Consider the following 26,087-nt stretch of genomic DNA (forward strand, 5'->3'; position numbering starts at 1 on the left):
GTATACCCGGCACCCGGCCTCCATAACAGGGCACGCGATCCTATCTCGATCCCATTGGTGGCAGCTTCCAATCAGAGCCCCAGCAGTGTAATCCTGGGGCTCTGATCGGTTACCATGGCAGCCAGGAAGCTACTGAAGCCCTGGCTGCCATGGTGATCTCCCTACTGTTGTGTGTACTATGCACAGGGCAGCAGGGAGAGTGTGAGGTCCTATTCACTCTAATAGAGCTCTTTCACGGTGAATAGGACAAGGGTTCTAGTCCCCTAAGCGTGCTAATAGTAAATAAAAAGTTTTTTAAAAAAAGGTAAAAATATTCTAAAAGTTTAAATCGCCCCCTTTCCCAATTCTACATATAAAATATATAAACAATAAAAAAATAAACATATTACATATTGCCTCACCCAAAAAAGTGCGAACTATTAAAATATTAAAAAATATCTCCTATGATGATAGGTCATCAATATTAAACGTCCAGACTACTCCTTTAAGTCCCTCCTGAGCAGCACCGCACATGAACAAGGCTGGGTGGCTCTTTAAAGGGAGTCTGTCATCACCAGTTCACTTTTTTAACCCTTCTCATAGCTCCCTAGCATGCTTACAGTTAATCAAAACGTTACCTCTGGCATCAATCCTGGACTTATAAAACCATCAAAAACGATCTTTATAATATATGCAAATGAGGGCTCGCAAGTGCCCAGGGTCGGAGTTACCCTAGTAGGTGCCCTGCTAGCTCCGCCTTTTCATTGCTTCCCCCCACCCCTCCTACCCTCCGCCCGCCCATCCTTTCCCTCTGACCGCTTATCTACCAACTTGCTATTCCGCCGAGATCCCGCGCCTGTGCACTCATTCCTTTGGCCGGCGCATGCGCACTGCGATGCCCATTCAAAACACAACAAAGGAGGCGGTCCATCGGCGCATGTGCATTAATTACTGTGATGCCGTACAAGGAATGGGCATCGCAGTACGCATACGCCGGCCAAAGCAATGAGGGCATAGGAGCGGTATCTCGGTGGAGTAACAAGTTGGTAGATAGGCGGTCAGAGGGAAAGGATGAGCGGGCGGAGGGTAGGAAGGGGCGGGGGGAAGCAATGAAAAGGCGGAGCTAGCAGGGCACCTACGAGGGTAACGCCGCCCCCGGGCACTTGCGAGCCGTCATTTGCATATGTTATAAAGATCATTTTTGATGGTTCTATAAGTCCAGGATTGATGCCAGAGGTAATGTTTTTATTAACTGTAAGCATGCTAGGGAGCTATGGGAAGGGTTAAAAAAGTGAAATGCTGATGACAGACTGCCTTTAATGATGATGTCTGCTCCAGAACCCGTACTATGAAAATATAAAAGTGTGTATCCCGTATGGTAAATGCCCTAAAGAAAAAAAGAAAAATCTAAATGTCCGATTCGCTGCTTTTTTATTGTTTAACCTCCCAAAACAATTCACTAAAAAGTGATCAAAAAGTCATATGCCCTTTGAAATATCACTTCAGAAGATGCAGATTGTCCCGCAAAAAATTAGCTCTAATAAAGCGCCGTAAACTTAACCATTCAAAAGTTATGGGGGTCAGAATATGATGATGCAAAGAATTTTTTTTTTTCCAATGTTCTTTTTTTTTTAGCATTTATACATAAGACTATACAAAGTGATATTGCCATGATCCTAATGACCCACAGAATGAAGGTAACAGTTTCCACCTAGGTAACCCAGTACAAACAAATCCCATAAATGTCGGAATTGCATTTTTTTTTTTTTCAGATTCCACATCATTTGGATTTTTTTCCAGATTCCCACTACATCATATGCACTATTAAATGATGCCAAATGACAATGCAAAAAAACAAAACAAAACACTCATATGTCTATGTGAACGTAAAAAAAAATAACAAAAAGTTACGGCAGGGAATGATAAAATGCGAATGCAAAAATGCAAAAACTGAGAATTGCCCTGCGCTGAAAGGCTTAAAAAGACTAGGGCTGGAGCTATGGAGGGCAGCACTGGTGCTGGTCCAGAAGAATTGTATAAGTAGCAGGGCATCAGATATGTCATCTATTGATCCTTCCTACCCTGATGCCTGCTGCTGTCTTCATTCACCCTGCCAGGTTCTTGGCACCAGGTTTCTGCAGGTTCATAAGAAATGAGCAGAGGCTGTGGCACAGTGAGCTGGTGATTACTGTGTGGAATCAGTGATGCATAAACGATGTCCCCGACACTTTCATGCACTGCAATCATTAACAGCACAAAAATGTCCCAAGTGGCTCCAGCCCTTCCTTCCAGGCACTTCCTTCCTTATACGCCGCTCAAGCCTATAAAGCTCGCTACAGACGTGTGTGTACCACTCGGATCTCGCAGGCTGCTGCCCCCTCTGCCAGCCTGCTACCAGCGACCTGTGCCATGCAGCTGTACCACTTTACCTGGAGGGCGCTCCTACTGGCGCAGGTGGCGCAGGTGGCGCTCCAAGAAGAACCTGTCCCGGAGTTCCTCTGCTCAGACAACAAGTGCTATTCTGTTCTCTGGGACAAGAAGCGCTTTGCTAAGTCAAGAGGAGCCTGCAATGAGAAGAAGGGGCACGGGAACCTGACGACCGTGCAGAGCTCCTGGCAGGCTGATCTCATCCATGAGCTTATGGCCCAGGTGCAGAAGAAAGACACCAGGGTGTGGATAGGGCTGGAGCTAAAAGATGGCTGCACAGACCTGCAGCTGCCCCTGAGGGGCTATACCTGGGTGACAGGTGACAGCCACACAGATTACACAAACTGGAAGGAGGAGGAGCAGAAGTGTGGTGCCCACTGCGTCACTGTGCGCAAAGATGGCACCTGGGAAGAGATTCCTTGTGACTCCAAGGCTGATGGCTACTTGTGTGAGATAAGGTATTCTTCACCCTGTCCTTCTCTTCAGTTACCGTTCTCCTACAGTGCCACTTATTACCATCTTGACCTTGGATTTGCCTCCACTGGGGGTACTCTGTTCCCACCTGGTACCATGGTAGACATCTCCACATCCCCAAACAATACCAAACTATTTTGTGAAGAGAAAGCTGATGGGACTGTGGCTTGGAGCAGTGATAGCCCAGGTGCCTGGAGCTGTGTGATATTGAAAGGGGGCTGTGAACATGAGTGTGTAGAAGAATCTGACACTGCGCAGTGCAAGTGTCCTTCAGGATCAGAGCTAAAAGATGACCACAAGAGCTGCACCAAACCTTGCGACCCCAGTCCCTGCAGCCAACAATGTGTCCTGGTTTCTGACCCACCAGGGTTCCTCTGTATGTGTTCTGAAGGCTTTACGCTAGGGGGTGATGGAAGAACCTGTGAAGATATTGATGACTGTGCTGCCAACCCCAATATCTGTGAGCACCTCTGCATTAATACAATTGGAGGCTTTGACTGCGGCTGCAAACCTGGTTTTAAGAAACAAGTATGTGATGCTCAGGATGGCTGTGCGACAGATTGTCAGGACGTCGATGAGTGCGACACTAGTATGTGTGAACATAACTGTGAGAATTTTCCAGGGGGATACAGATGTGTTTGTCGTGAAGGATTTGTCATTGATGAAAATAATAGGAACAAATGCAAACCATTCTGCAACACATCAAAGTGCCTGGCTGACTGTACAATGGGCAGATCATGCAGGTGTCCTGAAGGCTACATAGTAGAAACCGAAGATGGTGCAGATGTATGTACTGATGTGGACGAGTGTGATACATCTCCTTGTGATAGTTTATTATGTATCAATACATTTGGTTCATTCAAATGCACCTGCCCCCAGGGACATGCTATACACAATGGTGTATGTATTCGCCCGACAGAAGCACCTTTAGATGTACCTTCAGACATATCACCACCTACCAGCAGACCAGAAGATGTCTACAGTCTTCAGCCCACTATAATGTGGGGTATCTGCTCTGGAATATTATCTATGTTAATTGTCCTGCTGGTAATGTTGTGTCACAGGAGGAGAAGACACTACATATACCAGCATGATCTGGATTATAACTATAAAAACAATGACAAGAATGTAGTACTCAAGAAAATAATGATGGAACCCCAATGGCGGCTTTAGTGGTAAAAATCCAACATATATCCAAGGTATGTCCAGGACTAAACTATGCAACACAGAGTACTAAGACTGCATACAGTGTGTGACTATGACTTCACACTGGAGACACATTTATACAGTGGCCATCTTTAACTGGGAGGTGGGGGAATGTAATTGTGGTAGTAGATGTTCTATCACAAAAGTTCTATTACAGTTAAGATTTACCATAAAGAGGTTGTCTCAGTTCTGCAAGTGGCATTTATCATGTAGAGAAAGTTAATGCAAGGCACTTACTAATGTATCGAGATTGTCCATATTGTCTCCTTTTGCTGGCTTGATTCATATTCCCACCACATTGTACACTGCTCTATCAGGGGTTATGACCACCCTGCAATCCAACAGTGGTGGCCGTGATTGCTCACTATAGGAAAACGCTCCGACCTATGTGCACTTCCACGGCCACCGTTGTAACCCCTGGATACAAGCAGTGTATAATGTGATGGAAAAATGAATCCAGCCAGCAAAGGAGACAATATGGACAATCACAATACATTAGTAAGTGCCTTGTATTAACTTTCTGTACATGATAAATGCCATTTGCTGAAGTGAAACAACCCCTTTAAAGCGACCGTACGGTTCCAAAAAAGAAATCATATTAACTGGAAAATAGAACACTTACATGGTGTCCTCCTGAAAAATTTCCAGGGTCCTCTTCTGTCATCCAAGATGGCTGCGCCACTTCTTAGGCTACCTCAATCACACTCGGCATTGATAATCTGCTCTTGTATTGGTCTGCATTGCTTCCGTAAGCAGTGGTGACCAATCTAAGGGCAGCAGGAAGTGTCCTGGATTACCGAATGCACAGTTTGCGTCAGGTAGTCTGAGAAGCGGTGCCGCCATCTTGGATGGAAAATTGGAGCCCAGTAATTGGCAGATCTGCAGCTGAAAAGATGAAAAGGAGGACACTCGGTAAGTGTTTGGTTCGTTCCCCAGTTGTGAATTTTTTTTTTCTTGAACCAGTGTCATTTTAAGTGAACCTATACCATCGTACCATGGAACAGCAGTTTCCTTGATATTAGCGGTGCTGTTTTTCAGAATCACTGACAGAGCAGGTGAGGAGGTGCTTGTCTAGCGGGGCTAAAGGATTTGTACCCAAAGTGTGTTATTGTACCACTTGACGGCAGCCATTGTTAAGTGACAGCTAGATGTACGGCCATAATTTGCTATATTTTCGTAGTAACTGATGACGAGCTATTATCTTCTCAGCAAGTACTATTAATAATAAAATGGCAGCTGCTGATTGAGGTGGCCGGTCAACCAGTATGATGGGGGGGTCTGGTGGATTTTTATTTAATGACACTATGAAAAACATCTCTAGAAGACGATTTTTTCTAACGTCTGATTTACTAATTATGGACATTTTACAGTTTTGCTAGAAATGTACTAAAAATAACATTGGTTTTACACCAGAGCCCGCTGAAAGTGACCTGGGTCTCTCCGTCTGCTCTTAACCAACCACCATCAAGGGTATCTCTAGGGGTACTGGGTGCTAAGGGGTAGGGGTGAAGAGAAATTTGATCTGTGGCTCCAATTACACTAGTCATAAGACACTTGACTTCAAGGGGTTGTCTCACTTCAGCAAATTACATTTATCATGAAGACAGAGTTAATGCAAGGCACTTACTAATGTATTGTGATTGTCCATATTGCCTCCTTTGCTGGCTTGATTCATTTTTCCATCACATTATACACTGCTCGTTTCCAGGGGTTACGGCCACTGCTACAATGCAGATACAAGGTGGCCAGGATAGAAGCTGCTGCGCATGCGTCCCACAGTCCCGACCACCAGAGAGGCCGGCACTTTTTACCAAAATGTGCAGGCACGACCACCGCTGCTGGATTGCAGGGTGGTCGTAACCCCTGGATAAGAGCAGTGTATCAAGCCAGCAAAGGAGACAATCACAATACATTAGTAAGTGCCTTGTATTAACTTTCTCTACATAATAAATGCCATTTGCTGAAATGAGACGGCAAAAGTGATTGAAGGGAATCTGTTACTGAGTTTATGCTGCTCAGTCTGAGAATAGAGCAGTGACAGACGCCATGCTCTGTGTAATACTTATGGCCACACGTTCAGGTGTTTTGATGCAGTTTTTGGATACAAAACCAGGAGTGGATCCAAAAAAAGTAATATTGAAGTAATATTTTCTCTCATCCTAATTTGGCTTCACAAATGGCATAACCCCCCCCCACGTGTGGCTGTACCGTGATGCAGGACAGATACGACTTCACGTACTTTGGGTTCTTGCTTTCTCACATACAGGTGGAGCCCAGCATTGAGTCGTGGCATTTATAAGCTGAGGTTCCCACTGCTGCTTGGCAGCTTTTTCCCCCATACTGTGCTATGTTAGGCCACTTTCACATCTGCGCTTTCCTTATGGTACTGAGTTCCAACATAGGATCTCAGTAACGGAGGAAAACGTTTCAGTTCTGTCTCCATTCATTGTTAATGGGGACAGAACGGAACGGAGTGCACTAGAATGCATTCCGTTCCGTTTGGTTGTGTTCCCATGCCGGACACAAAACTGCCGCAAGCAGTGTTTTTGTGTGTGTCATGGGATACTGATCAAGACAATGTAAGTCAATGGTGCTAAATCCGTTTTTTCTTTCAGACAGGAAACAAAACGGATCCGGCGCCCATTGACTTACAATGGTTTTAGTGTCGGATCAGCTTTGGTCATTTTAGAGATAATACAACCGGATTAGTTCATGACGGATGCAACCGGTTATATTAAAATAATGGAAGCATTTTTGTTGATTCCTGCTGGATCCAACCAAACCGCAGTTGTGAAAGTAGCCTTAGGCTAGGTCTACACAACGACATTTGTTGCGCGACAAAAAGTTGCGCGACAAATAGGGCGCAACATTTGTCGCGCAACATTTTGTTGCACTAATGTCGCACGACAATTTTTATAATGGCAGTCTATGGTGTCGCACTGAAACATGCGACATGCTGCGACTGCGACGCGACAGTCGCAGAAAAATCCATCTCTAATGTTTTGGGGCACAGTTGTGATTGCTACTTTTGCGACCCCTGTAACTGTCACTCTGTTGGACGCTATTGGAAACAGATGAATTGTCCATTTGGGGCATTGCATATGTGCAGCACAATGGGCTCATCTGTCATAGCGTCAGTAGTGCAGACTGTAATGCTTGGTTACAGGCTGTTGGCAGTGGCGTAGCTAGAAATGACTGGACCCACAGCACATTTTTGAATGGGTCCCCCCTCCCCCAGTAATTTTTTTGCAACCCCTTCCTTTCAAGCCGCCCCCATTCCTGTGGCTAGTAAAGATCACCGTCTCCGACCAGGCCGGCTGCTGTTCCATCCGTTTTATACGCTGTCTATAACGTCACTGTATATAATTTCATTGTGTAATACTGTTGAGGGGGCCCTGACCAAATATTTTAGTCCTCCTCTTCCTGGACGGGCCCCTTTTGGGTCAGGGCCCCAAAGCAGCCGCTTCCCCTGCTTCCCCTATAGCTACGCCCCTGGCTTTTGGTATGAATGGGTATTTGATTTTTCTTTCCTTTTCCTCTTTTGCAACCACTAATGAGTGTCAGAGACATTATTAAATGATACTCAACTGCAAAAGAATATTCAAGTCATAATTTGCTCCATGCATGATAACCCATAGCAGCACAAAGGTGTAAGAAACACAGAAAAACACTACACATGAATATAGTCCAGCAGCGTCATAGGCACGGACATCACATGCGCTGATACTACTGATACATACATGTGAACAGGGTCAGTAAATTATTTATTAGTTGTTACTTTAGCTGTTTGTTAGTTAACGAGGATTTCTGGTTTTATATAGATGATGCTAGCTAATTAAAAAAAAAAATTCTGCACCTTTTTTAATATTCTATTCTCAATATCTCTGTTTGCTGTCAGTTTGTGGAAATGTTGATTGATTGCTTCCAGGGGCTTAAAGGGGTTATCTAGCTCCTATAATGCCCCCTAAAATTCCCAGACCCCTCATATCTGTCATACTTACCCCGCTCCCTGACATCCGCATAGCTTCTGATGCCCCCACGGCCGCCGCTGAATCTCGCAGGTGACACTAGGGAGGTTCGTTCCCGTCGCTGCCTGCTATTGGCTGCTCCCCTGTCGCCCGATGTTTTAAACCGCTCCGTGGGGAGATGCAGCGGCGGCATGTGGGCATCAGAAGCGACGCAGGTGCCGGGGAGCAGGGTAAGTATGACCAGTTTTAGGGGCCCAGGCATTTTGGGGGCATTAAGGCATTCACACGACCGTGGTTTGGTTCCACATTAGTTTTGCAGACAAGAATAGACAGTTCTATAAAAAGGCCGTCCACAAATTGCGGAAGGTCATGTGAACAAGCCCATATAGGGTTTGGATAATCCCTTTAAGTTATGTTCAGAATTCTATCAGGATTTAGGTACGGATTCTGAAACTGAGTCCTGACAGAATACGGAAATAATGCAAGAGGGTATATTATATTATTTCCAGATTCTGCCAGGAAACCATTCACATGCAGCATAAACAATCTGCAAGGAAGAATGAATGCGTTGTGGGGTATTAAAGCCTGCAGCATCCAGTATTGCCATAGATTCTGTATGGGAAAGCTGCAGATTAGTCCCATGTGGAGGTCTGCTGGCACACCCAAGGCAGAAATCTGAGTCTCAGACTTGGATTTCTGTTTTGGAACAGCTGAAAAAGACCACATTGAACTTGTCAAATCCGATACATGTGAATATAGCCTCAGACTAAGGCCCCCTGCACACGAATGTGTGCACCCCGTGGTTGTGCTGCGGCCAACAAAATGCGAGCCACAATGCACGAACACAGTTCGTGGGGTTAGCCGCAGCGGATCGAGGAACCATTCACGTTAATGGGTCCACAATCCAGCTGTTCCGCAAAAAGATAGGACATGTTCTATCTTTTTGCGGAACGGAAGTACGGGACGAAACCCAGCGGAAGCACTCCGTAGTGCTTCTGTAGGGTTCCGTTCCGTGCTTCCGTTCCGCACCATTCTGCATCTCTGGATTTGCGGACCCATTCAAGTGAATGGGTCCGCATCCGTGATGTGGAATGCCGTATTGCGGTCCGCAATACGGCAACGGGAAGCACACGTTCATGTGCAGGGGACCTTATACCAATGTGACTTCTCCTACGGCTGGGAGTTTGCTATAGTTGTATCCAGTTTAGGGGAACTCTATGTGGACCCCAGGATGATAGTTTACCTCCGCTGATACACTGTAGCAAACTGTCAGGACAAGACAGATTTGTGCTGCTGGTGCATTGTAGACATTGAATTTGAAGACTCGTTAAACCAGAAACCCTCTTAAAGCTGGATTCTCACATAGCAACTGTGGGACAACAGTGTGCCGTGCAGCATGGCAAAACCACAGTGGTTTACCATGAATTACCACTGTTTCTTATCAAGTACAGGTAAGGCTACTTTCACACTGGCGTTTTGGCTTTCCGTTTCTGAGATCCGTCATGGGCTCTCACAAGCGGTCCAAAACTGATCAGTTTTGCCCTAATGCATTCTGAATAGAAAAAAGATCCGCTCAGAATCCATCAGTTTGCCTCCGTTCAGTCACCATTCCGCTCTGAAGGCGGACGCCAAAACACTGCCTGCAGACGGATCCGTCCTGGCACACAATGTAAGTCAATGGAGACAGATCCGTTTTCTCTGACACAATAGAAAACAGATCCGCATTGACTTTCAGTGGTATTCATGACGGATTCGTCATGGCTGTAGAAGACATAATACAACCGGATCCGTTCATGACGGATGCATGCGGTCGTATTATGGTAACAGAAGCGTTTTTGCAGATCCATGACTGATCCGCAAAAAACGCTAATGTGAAAGTAGCCTAAGGCCTCATGCACGCGACCATTTTTGGGTCCTCGTCTAATCTGCGTCTTTACGTGGATCACTCACAATCGCACTCATTTCTATAGGTCTGTAATAAATGCAGACTGCACACAGATTTTTTTCCGTGTGCTGTCCGCATCCCTGTGACCATTCCGAAAATGATAGAACTATTAGGAAAATGCAGTATGCACACGACCGGTGTGCGGGTTTTGTGGATCAGCAAAATACATGCGGTCGTGTCTATGAGGCCTAAAGCTCACAGTTTTTATTTGCTTTACCTGTGTCTTCAAGTAACCATGGTTCTTCAGCTGTTTGTGAGACCCCAGCCTCATAATATTTGCTTCTGTATATTCATGTGATTTTTATTACATGTATTTTGATTTGTTTGATTGTTTCTATCACATATTGGAATCCATTTTACTGTCTTTGTGTTGATAATTATTTATTTCTAATTCTTTGTACAGCCGGGCATATTATGTGAGCAGCCGCAAAAACAATGCAGTTAATTTTTTTGTAATAAAAGTGTTCAATAAAAATAAAAAAATTCTTACTTTTGTTGTTTGAAATCTTTGGGGAATACTGACATATGTTAAAGAGACAAATAGTTAAAGGGGTTATCCAACGCTAACAAATGCCCCCCCCCCCCCCATATGCCGGGCTCTTCACACTGATTCTATTTACCCCGCTCCTGGTGTCAGGGGCAGCAGCCAATGGCAGGCGGTGACGGGTACGAGCATCCCTAGCATCGTGGTTGACACTAGGGAGGCTTGTTCCCATCACCGTTGGCCATTGGCTGCTCCGTCCAAACACCGGATGTTTTCATCCGCGCACGGGGAAAAGCAGCTGCGGCAGCGCAGGGACCAGGAGCGGCACAGGGAGCGAGGAGCCAGGTAAGTAGAATCAGTGTGAGGAGACCGGGCAAATGGGGGGCATTTGTTAGTGTGGATAACCCCTTTAACCACCTCAGCCCCCCTAGCTTAAACACCCTTAATGACAAGACCACTTTTTACAATTCTGCACTACACTACTTTCACCGTTTATTGCTCGGTCATGCAACTTACCACCCAAATGAATTTTACCTCCTTTTCTTCTCACTAATAGAGCTTTCATTTGGTGGTATTTCATTGCTGCTGACATTTTAACTTTTTTTGTTATTAATAGAAATTTAACTAAATTTTTGCAAATAAATGAAATTTTTTACTTTCAGTTGTAAAATTTTTCAAAAAAAATGACATCCATATATACATTTTTCGCTAAATTTATTGTTCTACATGTCTTTGATTAAAAAAAAATGGTTTGGGTAAAAGTTATAGCGTTTACAAACTATGGTACAAAAATGTGAATTTCTGCTTTTTGAAGCAGCTCTGACTTTCTGAGCACCTGTCATGTTTCCTGAGGTTCTACAATGCTCAGACAGTAGAAAAAACCCACAAATGACCCCATTTCGGAAAGAAGACACCCTAAGGTATTCGCTGATGGGCATAGTGAGTTAATAGAACTTTTAATTTTTTGTCACACGTTAGCGGAAAATGCTGAATTTTTTGTTTCTTTTTTTTTTTCCTTACAAAGTCTCATATTCCACAAACTTGTGACAAAAAATAAAAACTTCCATGAACTTACTATGCCAATCATGAAAAACCTTGGGGTGTCTTCTTTCCAAAATGGGGTCACTTGCGGGGTAGTTATACTGCCCTGGCATTTTAGGGGCCCAAATGCGGGCAAAGTAGTTTGAAATCAAAATCTGTAAAAAATGGCCTGTGAAATCCGAAAGGTGCTCTTTGGAATGTGGGCCCTTATGCCGACCTAGGCTGAAAAAAAGTGTCACACATGTGGTATTGCCGTACTCAGGAGAAGTTGGGGAATGTGTTTTGGGGTGTCATTTTACATATACCCATGCTGGGTGAGAGAAATATCTTGTCAAAAGACAACTTTTCCCATTTTTTTATACAAAGTTGGCATTTGACCAAGATATTTATCTCACCCAGCATGGGTATATGTAAAATGACACCCCAAAACACATTCCCCAACTTCTCCTAAGTACGGCGATACCACATGTGTGACACTTTTTTGCAGCCTAGATGCGCAAAGGTGCCCAAATTCCTTTTAGGAGGGCATTTTTAGACATTTGGATCCCAGACTTCTTCTCATGCTTTAGGGCCCCTAAAAAGCCAGGGCAGTATAAATACCCCACATGTGACCCCATTTTGGAAAGAAGACACCCCAAGGTATTTAATGAGGGGCATGGCGAGTTCATAGAATTTTTATTTTTTTGCCACAAGTTAGCGGAAATTGATTTTATTTATTTTTTTCTCACAAAGTCTCACTTTCCGCTAACTTGGGACAAAAATTTCAATCTTTCATGGACTCAATATGCCCCTCAGCGAATACCTTGGGGTGTCTTCTTTCCAAAATGGTGTCATTTGTGGGGTGTTTGTACTGCCCTGGCATTTGTGGGTCTCCGTAATCATTACATGTATGGCCAGCATTAGGAGTTTTTGCTATTCTCCTTATATTGAGCATATAGGTAATGAGATTTTTTTTTTCCGTTCAGCCTCTGGGCTGAAAGAAAAAATGAACGGCACAGATTTCTTCATTCACATCAATCAATGTGGATAAAAAAATCTCTGCCCAAAAAAAAAAAGGAGGGGAAAGGCGTCTGCCAGGACATAGGAGCTCCGCCCAACATCCATACCTACTTAGCTCGTATTCCCTGGCAAACCAGATTTCTCCATTCACATCAATCGATGTGGATGAATAAATCATTGCTGGGATTTTTTATTTATTTATTTAATTATATACAAAGTGTTTGCCAAAGCATATGAACACCGCCGCCTCCTCAGCTCATATTCTTCGGCAAACGTATCTTTTACTGCAGAGGAGAAATCTCGTCTTGCAGCACCGCATACCACGACTTTTGTGTAATCTGACAGCAGCGCAATGCTTCTGTCAGAATGCACATCAGTGTTGCAGCTAGTCGATCGGTTGGTCCACCTATGCTGGGAGTTGTAATTTTGCAACATCTGGAGGGCCATGAGTTTGACATCCATGACCTAGAAGGTAAAAATAAAATAAAGAAAAAAACCAGGCCGCAACGCAATAAATGTTATTAACTTTATAATAACATTTGAACAGAACATATAAACTTTATTTAGCTTTTTGAACTGAACGTTAACCTTTTTGCTTACTGGTGATTATTTTTTGTTTGTTTGTTTTTTTACCTTTATAGGACAAACCTCTCCTTCCCCATGGGACAATGTGCAAAGCGCAAATCGCCCAAAGATGTGGCGAAGTACATTATGCACTTTGTCCCAGGTGAAAGGAGAGGTTTGCAGCAGCTTTGTGTGAATGGGCCCTAATTAGCCCTGTGTACCTGTCCTGTGAGATGCAATCCCTATGCTAAGTGTACCTGTGTGTGGTACTTCCGGAAACACTCCCCTAAGCATAGGGCAGGGTGGTCAGGGCAGTCAGGACAGAAATAGTGGGTGTCACGCCTTATTCCACTCCTGCTACAGACACGAAAAAAATTTCGGGGTGGCGGTCGGTTTGAGGTACCAGCAACGACACTGGGGAAATGTTGCTCGTGTAGACGGCTCACTACACTGGTGAATGGGGCCACGGAACCTCCTGGATACAGGAGGTTCTCGATGATCTCTTCCTGAAATTTGAGGAAGGATCCTGTTCTCCCAGCCTTACTGTAGAGAACAAAACTATTATATGCAGCCAATTGAATTAAATATACAGACTCCTTCTTATACCAGCGTCTGGTCCTGCGGGAAAGGAGATAAGGAGCCAACATCTGGTCATTGAAGTCCACCCCTCCCATGAGCGAATTATAGTCGTGGACACAGAGGGGCTTTTCAATGACACTGGTTGCTCGTTCAATTTGGATTGTCGTGTCTGCGTGAATGGAGGAGAGCATGTAAACGTCACGCTTGTCTCTCCATTTCACCGCGAGCAGTTCTTGGTTACACAAGGCAGCCCTCTCCCCCCTTGCAAGACGGGTGGTAACGAGCCGTTGGGGGAAGCCCCGGCGACTAGGTCGCGCGGTGCCACAGCAGCCAATCTGTTCTAGGAACAAATGCCTGAAGAGGGGCATACTTGTGTAGAAATTGTCCACATAAAGATGGTACCCCTTGCCAAATAAGGGTGACACCAAGTCCCAGACTGTCTTCCCTCTGCTCCCCAGGTAGTCAGGGCAACCGACCAGCTCCAGGGTCTGATCTTTATGCAGTGTCCCAGGGGGTCAGTAGTGTATGCTGGGCTTTGTAGTGCAGATTGACTCACTAACCTGGGATCCACTGTCGTCTTCAATTTTGGTCAGATACTGGAACAGGCAGATGATGAAAAGTTCGTGACTAGGGATGAGCGAACTCGAACTGTATAGTTCGGGTTCGTACCGAATTTTGGGGTGTCCGTGACACGGACCCGAACCCGAACATTTTCGTAAAAGTCCGGGTTCGGGTTCGGTGTTCGTCGCTTTCTTGGCGCTTTTGTGACGCTTTCTTGGCGCTTTTTGAAAGGCTGCAAAGCAGCCAATCAACAAGCGTCATACTACTTGCCCCAAGAGGCCGTCACAGCCATGCCTACTATTGGCATGGCTGTGATTGGCCAGAGCACCATGTGACCCAGCCTCTATTTAAGCTGGAGTCACATAGCGCCGCCCGTCACTCTGCTCTGATTAGCGTAGGGAGAGGTTGCGGATGCGACAGTAGGGCGAGATTAGGCAGATTAACTCCTCCAAAGGACTTCACTTGATTAATCGATCGATCTGCAGCTGTGCATAATTGAGCTGCTGAAATTCAAATGCTCACTCACTGTTTTTAGGCTGCCCAGACCGTTTGTCAGTCACTTTTTTCTGGGGTGATCGGCGGCCATTTTGTGTCTTGTGCGGTGCTGCGACCAAGTGCATCCAAGCTGCGACCAAGTGCATTTAACCCTCAATGGTGTGGTTGTTTTTTGGCTAAAGCCTACATCAGGGTGAAGCTGTCACACCAAGTGCATTTAACCAGCAATAGTCTGTTCATTTTTTTGGCCATATACTAAATCAGGGGCAAGCTGCGCCTGTCACCAAGTGCATTTAACCCTCAATGGTGTGGTTGTTTTTTGGCTAAAGCCTACATCAGGGTGAAGCTGTCACACCAAGTGCATTTAACCAGCAATAGTCTGTTCATTTTTTGGCCATATACTACATCAGGGGCAAGCTGCGCCCGTCACCAAGTGCATTTAACCCTCAGTAGTGTGGTGCGTCAAGCTGTGACACCAAGTGCATTTAACCAGCAATAGTCTGTTCATTTTTTGGCCATATACTAAATCAGGGGCAAGCTGCGCCCGTCACCAAGTGCATTTAACCAGCAATAGTGTGGTTATTTTTTGGCCATATCCCAGTCTAATTCTGTCACTAAATCCATACCGGTCACCCAGCGCCTAAATACTAGGCCTCAAATTTATATCCCGCTAAATCTCTCGTTACCGCTGTCCTGTTGTGGCTGGGAAAGTTATTTAGTGTCCGTCAAAGCACATTTTTTGTTCTGGGTTGAAGTACAATTCCCAATTTAGCAATTTCATAATTTAGTGGTTCCTGCTATATCAGAGCTATTTGAAATCTATCCCTAAAAGGGTATATAATATTCAAGGTGCACATTGGGTCATTCAGAATAACTTCACACACACCCGCTACTGTGTATTTCCAAGTCTAATTCTGTCACTAAACCCATACCTGTCACCCAGCGCCTAAATACTAGGCCTCAAATTTATATCCTGCTAAATCTCTCGTTACCGCTGTCCTGTTGTGGCTGGGAAAGTTATTTAGTGTCCGTCAAAGCACATTTTTTGTTCTGGGTTGAAATACAATTCCCAATTTAGCAATTTCATAATTTAGTGGTTTCTGCTATATCAGAGCTATTTGAAATCTATCCCTAAAAGGGTATATAATATTCAAGGTGCACATTGGGTCATTCAGAATAACTTCACACACACCCGCTACTGTGTATTTCTAAGTCTAATTCTGTCACTAAACCCATACCTGTCACCCAGCGCCTAAATACTAGGCCTCAAATTTATATCCTGCTAAATCTCTCGTTAACGCTGTCCTGTTGTGGCTGGGAAAGTTATTTAGTGTCCGTCAAAGCACATTTTTTGTTCTGGGTTTAAATACAATTCCAAATTTAACAATTTCATAATTTAGTGGTTTCTGCTATATCAGAGCTATTTGAAATCTATCCCTAAAAGGGTATATAATATTCAAGGTGCACATTGGGTCATTCAGAATAACTTCACACACACCCGCTACTGTGTATTTCCAAGTCTAATTCTGTCACTAAACCCATACCTGTCACCCAGCGCCTAAATACTAGGCCTCAAATTTATATCCTGCTAAATCTCTCGTTAACGCTGTCCTGTTGTGGCTGGGAAAGTTATTTAGTGTCCGTCAAAGCACATTTTTTGTTCTGGGTTGAAATACAATTCCCAATTTAGCAATTTCATAATTTAGTGGTTTCTGCTATATCAGAGCTATTTGAAATCTATCCCTAAAAGGGTATATAATATTCAAGGTGCACATAGGGTCATTCAGAATAACTTCACACACACCCGCTACTGTGTATTTCTAAGTCTAATTCTGTCACTAAACCCATACCTGTCACCCAGCGCCTAAATACTAGGCCTCAAATTTATATCCTGCTAAATCTCTCGTTAACGCTGTCCTGTTGTGGCTGGGAAAGTTATTTAGTGTCCGTCAAAGCACATTTTTTGTTCTGGGTTTAAATACAATTCCCAATTTAACAATTTCATAATTTAGTGGTTTCTGCTATATCAGAGCTATTTGAAATCTATCCCTAAAAGGGTATATAATATTCAAGGTGCACATTGGGTCATTCAGAATAACTTCACACACACCCGCTACTGTGTATTTCCAAGTCTAATTCTGTCACTAAACCCATACCTGTCACCCAGCGCCTAAATACTAGGCCTCAAATTTATATCCTGCTAAATCTCTCGTTAACGCTGTCCTGTTGTGGCTGGGAAAGTTATTTAGTGTCCGTCAAAGCACATTTTTTGTTCTGGGTTGAAATACAATTCCCAATTTAGCAATTTCATAATTTAGTGGTTTCTGCTATATCAGAGCTATTTGAAATCTATCCCTAAAAGGGTATATAATATTCAAGGTGCACATAGGGTCATTCAGAATAACTTCACACACACCCGCTACTGTGTATTTCTAAGTCTAATTCTGTCACTAAACCCATACCTGTCACCCAGCGCCTAAATACTAGGCCTCAAATTTATATCCTGCTAAATCTCTCGTTAACGCTGTCCTGTTGTGGCTGGGAAAGTTATTTAGTGTCCGTCAAAGCACATTTTTTGTTCTGGGTTTAAATACAATTCCCAATTTAACAATTTCATAATTTAGTGGTTTCTGCTATATCAGAGCTATTTGAAATCTATCCCTAAAAGGGTATATAATATTCAAGGTGCACATTGGGTCATTCAGAATAACTTCACACACACCCGCTACTGTGTATTTCCAAGTCTAATTCTGTCACTAAACCCATACCTGTCACCCAGCGCCTAAATACTAGGCCTCAAATTTATATCCTGCTAAATCTCTCGTTACCGCTGTCCTGTTGTGGCTGGGAAAGTTATTTAGTGTCCGTCAAAGCACATTTTTTGTTCTGGGTTTAAATACAATTCCCAATTTAACAATTTCATAATTTAGTGGTTTCTGCTATATCAGAGCTATTTGAAATCTATCCCTAAAAGGGTATATAATATTCAAGGTGCACATTGGGTCATTCAGAATAACTTCACACACACCCGCTACTGTGTATTTCCAAGTCTAATTCTGTCACTAAACCCATACCTGTCACCCAGCGCCTAAATACTAGGCCTCAAATTTATATCCTGCTAAATCTCTCGTTAACGCTGTCCTGTTGTGGCTGGGAAAGTTATTTAGTGTCCGTCAAAGCACATTTTTTGTTCTGGGTTTAAATACAATTCCCAATTTAACAATTTCATAATTTAGTGGTTTCTGCTATATCAGAGCTATTTGAAATCTATCCCTAAAAGGGTATATAATATTCAAGGTGCACATTGGGTCATTCAGAATAACTTCACACACACCCGCTACTGTGTATTTCCAAGTCTAATTCTGTCACTAAACCCATACCTGTCACCCAGCGCCTAAATACTAGGCCTCAAATTTATATCCTGCTAAATCTCTCGTTAACGCTGTCCTGTTGTGGCTGGGAAAGTTATTTAGTGTCCGTCAAAGCACATTTTTTGTTCTGGGTTGAAATACAATTCCCAATTTAGCAATTTCATAATTTAGTGGTTTCTGCTATATCAGAGCTATTTGAAATCTATCCCTAAAAGGGTATATAATATTCAAGGTGCACATTGGGTCATTCAGAATAACTTCACACACACCCGCTACTGTGTATTTCTAAGTCTAATTCTGTCACTAAACCCATACCTGTCACCCAGCGCCTAAATACTAGGCCTCAAATTTATATCCTGCTAAATCTCTCGTTAACGCTGTCCTGTTGTGGCTGGGAAAGTTATTTAGTGTCCGTCAAAGCACATTTTTTGTTCTGGGTTTAAATACAATTCCCAATTTAACAATTTCATAATTTAGTGGTTTCTGCTATATCAGAGCTATTTGAAATCTATCCCTAAAAGGGTATATAATATTCAAGGTGCACATTGGGTCATTCAGAATAACTTCACACACACCCGCTACTGTGTATTTCCAAGTCTAATTCTGTCACTAAACCCATACCTGTCACCCAGCGCCTAAATACTAGGCCTCAAATTTATATCCTGCTAAATCTCTCGTTAACGCTGTCCTGTTGTGGCTGGGAAAGTTATTTAGTGTCCGTCAAAGCACATTTTTTGTTCTGGGTTTAAATACAATTCCCAATTTAACAATTTCATAATTTAGTGGTTTCTGCTATATCAGAGCTATTTGAAATCTATCCCTAAAAGGGTATATAATATTCAAGGTGCACATTGGGTCATTCAGAATAACTTCACACACACACGCTTCTGTGCATTTCCAAGTCTAATTCTGTCACTAAATCCATACCGGTCACCCAGCGCCTAAATACTAGGCCTCAAATTTATATCCCGCTGAATTTGAATACAATACATTGGGCCAAATAATATATTTGTTGTTGTGGTGAACCATAACAATGAGAAAAACATCTAGTAAGGGACGCGGACGTGGACATGGTCGTGGTGGTGTTAGTGGACCCTCTGGTGCTGGGAGAGGACGTGGCCGTTCTGCCACATCCACACGTCCTAGTGTACCAACTACCTCAGGTCCCAGTAGCCGCCAGAATTTACAGCGATATATGGTGGGGCCCAATGCCGTTCTAAGGATGGTAAGGCCTGAGCAGGTACAGGCATTAGTCAATTGGGTGGCCGACAGTGGATCCAGCACGTTCACATTATCTCCCACCCAGTCTTCTGCAGAAAGCGCACAGATGGCGCCTGAAAACCAACCCCATCAGTCTGTCACATCACCCCCATGCATACCAGGGAAACTGTCTCAGCCTCAAGTTATGCAGCAGTCTCTTATGCTGTTTGAAGACTCCGCTGGCAGGGTTTCCCAAGGGCATCCACCTAGCCCTTCCCCAGCGGTGAAAGACATAGAATGCACTGACGCACAACCACTTATGTTTCCTGATGATGAGGACATGGGAATACCACCTCAGCATGTCTCTGATGATGACGAAACACAGGTGCCAACTGCTGCGTCTTTCTGCAGTGTGCAGACTGAACAGGAGGTCAGGGATCAAGACTGGGTGGAAGACGATGCAGGGGACGATGAGGTCCTAGACCCCACATGGAATGAAGGTCGTGCCACTGACTTTCACAGTTCGGAGGAAGAGGCAGTGGTGAGACCGAGCCAACAGCGTAGCAAAAGAGGGAGCAGTGGGCAAAAGCAGAACACCCGCCGCCAAGAGACTCCGCCTGCTACTGACCGCCGCCATCTGGGACCGAGCACCCCAAAGGCAGCTTCAAGGAGTTCCCTGGCATGGCACTTCTTCAAACAATGTGCTGACGACAAGACCCGAGTGGTTTGCACGCTGTGCCATCAGAGCCTGAAGCGAGGCATTAACGTTCTGAACCTGAGCACAACCTGCATGACCAGGCACCTGCATGCAAAGCATGAACTGCAGTGGAGTAAACACCTTAAAACCAAGGAAGTCACTCAGGCTCCCCCTGCTACCTCTTCTGCTGCTGCCGCCTCGGCCTATTCTGCTGCTGCCGCCTCGGCCTCTTCCTCCGCCTCTGGAGGAACGTTGGCACCTGCCGCCCAGCAAACAGGGGATGTACCACCAACACCACCACCACCACCTCCGTCACCAAGCGTCTCAACCATGTCACACGCCAGCGTTCAGCTCTCCATCTCACAAACATTTGATAGAAAGCGTAAATTCCCACCTAGCCACCCTCGATCCCTGGCCCTGAATGCCAGCATTTCTAAACTACTGGCCTATGAAATGCTGTCATTTAGGCTGGTGGACACAGACAGCTTCAAACAGCTCATGTCGCTTGCTGTCCCACAGTATGTTGTTCCCAGCCGGCACTACTTCTCCAAGAGAGCCGTGCCTTCCCTGCACAACCAAGTATCCGATAAAATCAAGTGTGCACTGCGCAACGCCATCTGTAGCAAGGTCCACCTAACCACAGATACGTGGACCAGTAAGCACGGCCAGGGACGCTATATCTCCCTAACTGCACACTGGGTAAATGTAGTGGCAGCTGGGCCCCAGGCGGAGAGCTGTTTGGCGCACGTCCTTCCGCCGCCAAGGATCGCAGGGCAACATTCTTTGCCTCCTGTTGCCACCTCCTCCTTCTCGGCTTCCTCCTCCTCTTCTTCCACCTGCTCATCCAGTCAGCCACACACCTTCACCACCAACTTCAGCACAGCCCGGGGTAAACGTCAGCAGGCCATTCTGAAACTCATATGTTTGGGGGACAGGCCCCACACCGCACAGGAGTTGTGGCGGGGTATTGAACAACAGACCGACGAGTGGTTGCTGCCGGTGAGCCTCAAGCCCGGCCTGGTGGTGTGTGATAATGGGCGAAATCTCGTTGCAGCTCTGGGACTAGCCAATTTGACGCACATCCCTTGCTTGGCGCATGTGCTGAATTTGGTGGTGCAGAAGTTCATTCACAACTACCCCGACATGTCAGAGCTGCTGCATAAAGTGCGGGCCGTCTGTTCGCGCTTCCGGCGTTCACATCCTGCTGCTGCTCGCCTGTCTGCGCTACAGCGTAACTTCGGCCTTCCCGCTCACCGCCTCATATGCGACGTGCCCACCAGGTGGAACTCCACCTTGCACATGCTGGACAGACTGTGCGAGCAGCAGCAGGCCATAGTGGAGTTTCAGCTGCAGCACGCACGGGTCAGTCGCACTACAGAACAGCACCACTTCACCACCAATGACTGGGCCTCCATGCGAGACCTGTGTGCCCTGTTGCGCTGTTTCGAGTACTCCACCAACATGGCCAGTGGCGATGACACCGTTATCAGCGTTACAATACCACTTCTATGTCTCCTTGAGAAAACACTTAGGGCGATGATGGAAGAGGAGGTGGCCCAGGAGGAGGAGGAGGAGGAGGAGGAAGAGGGGTCATTTTTAGCACTTTCAGGCCAGTCTCTTCGAAGTGACTCAGAGGGAGGTTTTTGGCAACAGCAGAGGCCAGGTACAAATGTGGCCAGCCAGGGCCCACTACTGGAGGACGAGGAGGACGAGGATGAGGAGGAGGTGGAGGAGGATGAGGATGAAGCATGGTCACAGCGGGGTGGCACCCAACGCAGCTCGGGTCCATCACTGGTGCGTGGCTGGGGGGAAAGGCAGGACGATGACGATACGCCTCCCACAGAGGACAGCTTGTCCTTACCCCTGGGCAGCCTGGCACACATGAGCGACTACATGCTGCAGTGCCTGCGCAACGACAGCAGAGTTGCCCACATTTTAACCTGTGCGGACTACTGGGTTGCCACCCTGCTGGATCCACGCTACAAAGACAATGTGCCCACCTTACTTCCTGCACTGGAGCGTGATAGGAAGATGCGCGAGTACAAGCGCACGTTGGTAGACGCGCTACTGAGAGCATTCCCAAATGTCACAGGGGAACAAGTGGAAGCCCAAGGCCAAGGCAGAGGAGGAGCAAGAGGTCGCCAAGGCAGCTGTGTCACGGCCAGCTCCTCTGAGGGCAGGGTTAGCATGGCAGAGATGTGGAAAACTTTTGTCAACACGCCACAGCTAACTGCACCACCACCTGATACGCAACGTGTTAGCAGGAGGCAACATTTCACTAACATGGTGGAACAGTACGTGTGCACACCCCTCCACGTACTGACTGATGGTTCGGCCCCATTCAACTTCTGGGTCTCTAAATTGTCCACGTGGCCAGAGCTAGCCTTTTATGCCTTGGAGGTGCTGGCCTGCCCGGCAGCCAGCGTTTTGTCTGAACGTGTATTCAGCACGGCAGGGGGCGTCATTACAGACAAACGCAGCCGCCTGTCTACAGCCAATGTGGACAAGCTGACGTTCATAAAAATGAACCAGGCATGGATCCCACAGGACCTGTCCGTCCCTTGTCCAGATTAGACATTAACTACCTCCCCATAACCATATATTATTGGACTCCAGGGCACTTCCTCATTCAATCCTATTTTTATTTTCATTTTACCATTATATTGCGAGGCTACCCAAAGTTGAATGAACCTCTCCTCTGCCTGTGTGCTAGGCCTAAATATATGCCAATGGACTGTTGCAGTGGTGGCTGACATGAAGCCTGATTCTCTGCTATGACATGCAGACTAATTCTCTGCTGACATGAAGCCAGATTGTCTGTTACGGGACCTCTCTCCTCTGCCTGGGTGCTGGGCCTAAATTTATGACAATGGACTGTTGCAGTGGTGGCTGACGTGAAGCCTGATTCTCTGCTATGACATGCAGACTGATTCTCTGCTGACATGAAGCCAGATTGTCTGTTACGGGACCTCTCTGCTCTGCCTGTGTGCTAGGCCTAAATATATGCCAATGGACTGTTGCAGTGGTGGGTGACGTGAAGCCTCATTCTCTGCTATGACATGCAGACTGATTCTCTGCTGACATGAAGCCAGATCGTCTGTTACGGGACCTCTCTGCTCTGCCTGTGTGCTAGGCCTAAATATATGCCAATGGACTGTTGCAGTGGTGGGTGACGTGAAGCCTCATTCTCTGCTATGACATGCAGACTGATTCTCTGCTGACATGAAGCCAGATTGTCTGTTACGGGACCTCTCTGCTCTGCCTGTGTGCTAGGCCTAAATATATGCCAATGGACTGTTGCAGTGGTGGGTGACGTGAAGCCTCATTCTCTGCTATGACATGCAGACTGATTCTCTGCTGACATGAAGCCAGATTGTCTGTTATGGGACCTCTCTGCTCTGCCTGTGTGCTAGGCCTAAATATATGCCAATGGACTGTTGCAGTGGTGGGTGACGTGAAGCCTCATTCTCTGCTATGACATGCAGACTGATTCTCTGCTGTCATGAAGCCAGATTGTCTGTTACGGGACCTCTCTGCTCTGCCTGTGTGCTAGGCCTAAATATATGCCAATGGACTGTTGCAGTGGTGGGTGACGTGAAGCCTCATTCTCTGCTATGACATGCAGACTGATTCTCTGCTGACATGAAGCCAGATCGTCTGTTACGGGACCTCTCTGCTCTGCCTGTGTGCTAGGCCTAAATATATGCCAATGGACTGTTGCAGTGGTGGGTGACGTGAAGCCTCATTCTCTGCTATGACATGCAGACTGATTCTCTGCTGTCATGAAGCCAGATTGTCTGTTACGGGACCTCTCTGCTCTGCCTGTGTGCTAGGCCTAAATATATGCCAATGGACTGTTGCAGTGGTGGGTGACGTGAAGCCTCATTCTCTGCTATGACATGCAGACTGATTCTCTGCTGACATGAAGCCAGATTGTCTGTTACGGGACCTCTCTCCTCTGCCTGTGTGCTAGGCCTAAATATATGCCAATGGACTGTTGCAGTGGTGGGTGACGTGAAGCCTCATTCTCTGCTATGACATGCAGACTGATTCTCTGCTGACATGAAGCCAGATTGTCTGTTACGGGACCTCTCTCCTCTGCCTGTGTGCTAGGCCTAAATATATGACAATGGACTGTTGCAGTGGTGGCTGACGTGAAGCCTGATTCTCTGCTATGACATGCAGACTGATTCTCTGCTGACATGAAGCCAGATCCTCTGTTACGGGACCTCTCTCCTCTGCCTGGGTGCTGGGCCTAAATTTATGACAATGGACTGTTGCAGTGGTGGCTGACGTGAAGCCTGATTCTCTGCTATGACATGCAGACTGATTCTCTGCTGACATGAAGCCAGATCCTCTGTTACGGGACCTCTCTCCTCTGCCTGGGTGCTGGGCCTAAATTTATGACAATGGACTGTTGCAGTGGTGGCTGACGTGAAGCCTGATTCTCTGCTATGACATGCAGACTGATTCTCTGCTGACATGAAGCCAGATCCTCTGTTACGGGACCTCTCTCCTCTGCCTGGGTGCTGGGCCTAAATTTATGAAAATGGACTCTTACAGTGGTGGGTGACGTGAAGCCTGATTCTCTGCTATGACATGAAGACTGATTCTCTGCTGACATGAAGCCAGATTGTCTGTTACGGGACCTCTCTCCTCTGCCTGGGTGCCGGGGCCTAAATATCTGAGAATGGACTGTTCCAGTGGTGGGTGACGGGAAGCCAGATTCTCTGCTATGGAACCTCTCTCCAATTGATTTTGGTTAATTTTTATTTATTTAATTTTTATTTTAATTAATTTCCCTATCCACATTTGTTTGCAGGGGATTTACCTACATGTTGCTGCCTTTTGCAGCCCTCTAGCCCTTTCCTGGGCTGTTTTACAGCCGTTTTAGTGCCGAAAAGTTCGGGTCCCCATTCGGCCGAACATTTCCGGGATGTTCGGCCGAACTTCTCGAACCCGAACATCCAGGTGTTCACTCAACTCTATTCGTGACGCCAGTGTCAATTAAACGGTGACACGCCGTGTAGGATATTGTAGAAGAACGAAGCAAGCACAGGATAGCCAACAAAAACTGGAACTTTACTGAATATCAGTTATAATAATACATGGACGCAGTTGGAAGCGCCGTTCCATGAAAGACAGTTGGTTTTCCATAAGAATACAGGTGGTTCTTGGAATTACAGAATGGCCGGTCACAGCAATGTTTTATACAGAGTGTTGATTGCAGGAGATGCAGTACAGGCGGCTTGCACACTATTCCTGACTGGTCCTGACACATGTGACTTTCTCTCCAAGGTCTAATGCCCTTTATCTGGCGTACCCTTGAAGCTGTCCTTATCTAGTACCTCCTCTGTTATCTTGAGTACCTCTTGCTTTATCTGATCGGCCTCTGTGGTATTCTGTGTCTTGGCTGGTGACTTGCTTATGCTGCTTCAGCTAAACGGATGATGACTCAGGAGGGGAACCTTTTCCTTGGATCCGGAACCCGGTTACAGGGCCTTTACTACCCTCTCCTAGTCGGCAGGCTTCAGGCCTGCTCTACTCTCACAGGCCCATAGCCTGGCCTTCACTCAGACACAGGATCATTTCTGACCTCTGCTCCCACTGTCTGTCTCCTGCTACCACTTCCTGACTGGGCCTTATATAACCTAGGGCTCCCTAGCTCCCTCTAGTGACTCAGAGCTGGAATGACACCCTAGCCGGCCTGCACATGCACGTTTCACAGTAACAGGAAAATACATAGCAGTACATTGACAAGATATTCTATACCAACCTCCCCATAAATACAGGGGGAACGACAATACCCAAGTGACCCTTCTGTAGTGACGGGGTATTACTCTCCCGTACACTACATACCCCGCTGCTTTAAGCTGAGTACGACCTCGTACTCCATCAGGGCCCGCCCAACTGGAATCATTACCTGAAATAGAGAAAGACACATGCATGCATACATATATGTCAATTACACTCATATCAGACCCAATTGGCAAAGGTGAAGTCTGGTGACAAGGGGCGTCGTTCTCTTCTTCTCAGGATAGTGAGTGGAACGGGGGCGCTGACCTGGCACAGCGGATGTTTAAAGAACCAGGATAGT

At 45.9% G+C, this 26,087-nt stretch overlaps 1 protein-coding gene across 1 annotated transcript in view; it reads left to right on the forward strand.

Moving 5' to 3' along the window:
- The first annotated feature begins 2,319 nt into the window (after positions 1-2,319).
- THBD (thrombomodulin) overlaps positions 2,320-26,087 on the forward strand; it is a 67,977-nt gene continuing 44,209 nt past the window's right edge. Inside the window, exon 1 of the mRNA XM_044292556.1 lies at positions 2,320-4,079. Coding sequence (XP_044148491.1) covers positions 2,389-4,053 — 1,665 coding nt within the window. The 5' untranslated portion in view covers positions 2,320-2,388 and the 3' untranslated portion in view covers positions 4,054-4,079. The remainder of the gene's footprint in view (positions 4,080-26,087) is intronic.

The sequence above is a fragment of the Bufo gargarizans genome, chromosome 4 (assembly GCF_014858855.1).
Source record: "Bufo gargarizans isolate SCDJY-AF-19 chromosome 4, ASM1485885v1, whole genome shotgun sequence".
NCBI classification, from domain to species: Eukaryota; Metazoa; Chordata; class Amphibia; order Anura; family Bufonidae; genus Bufo; species Bufo gargarizans.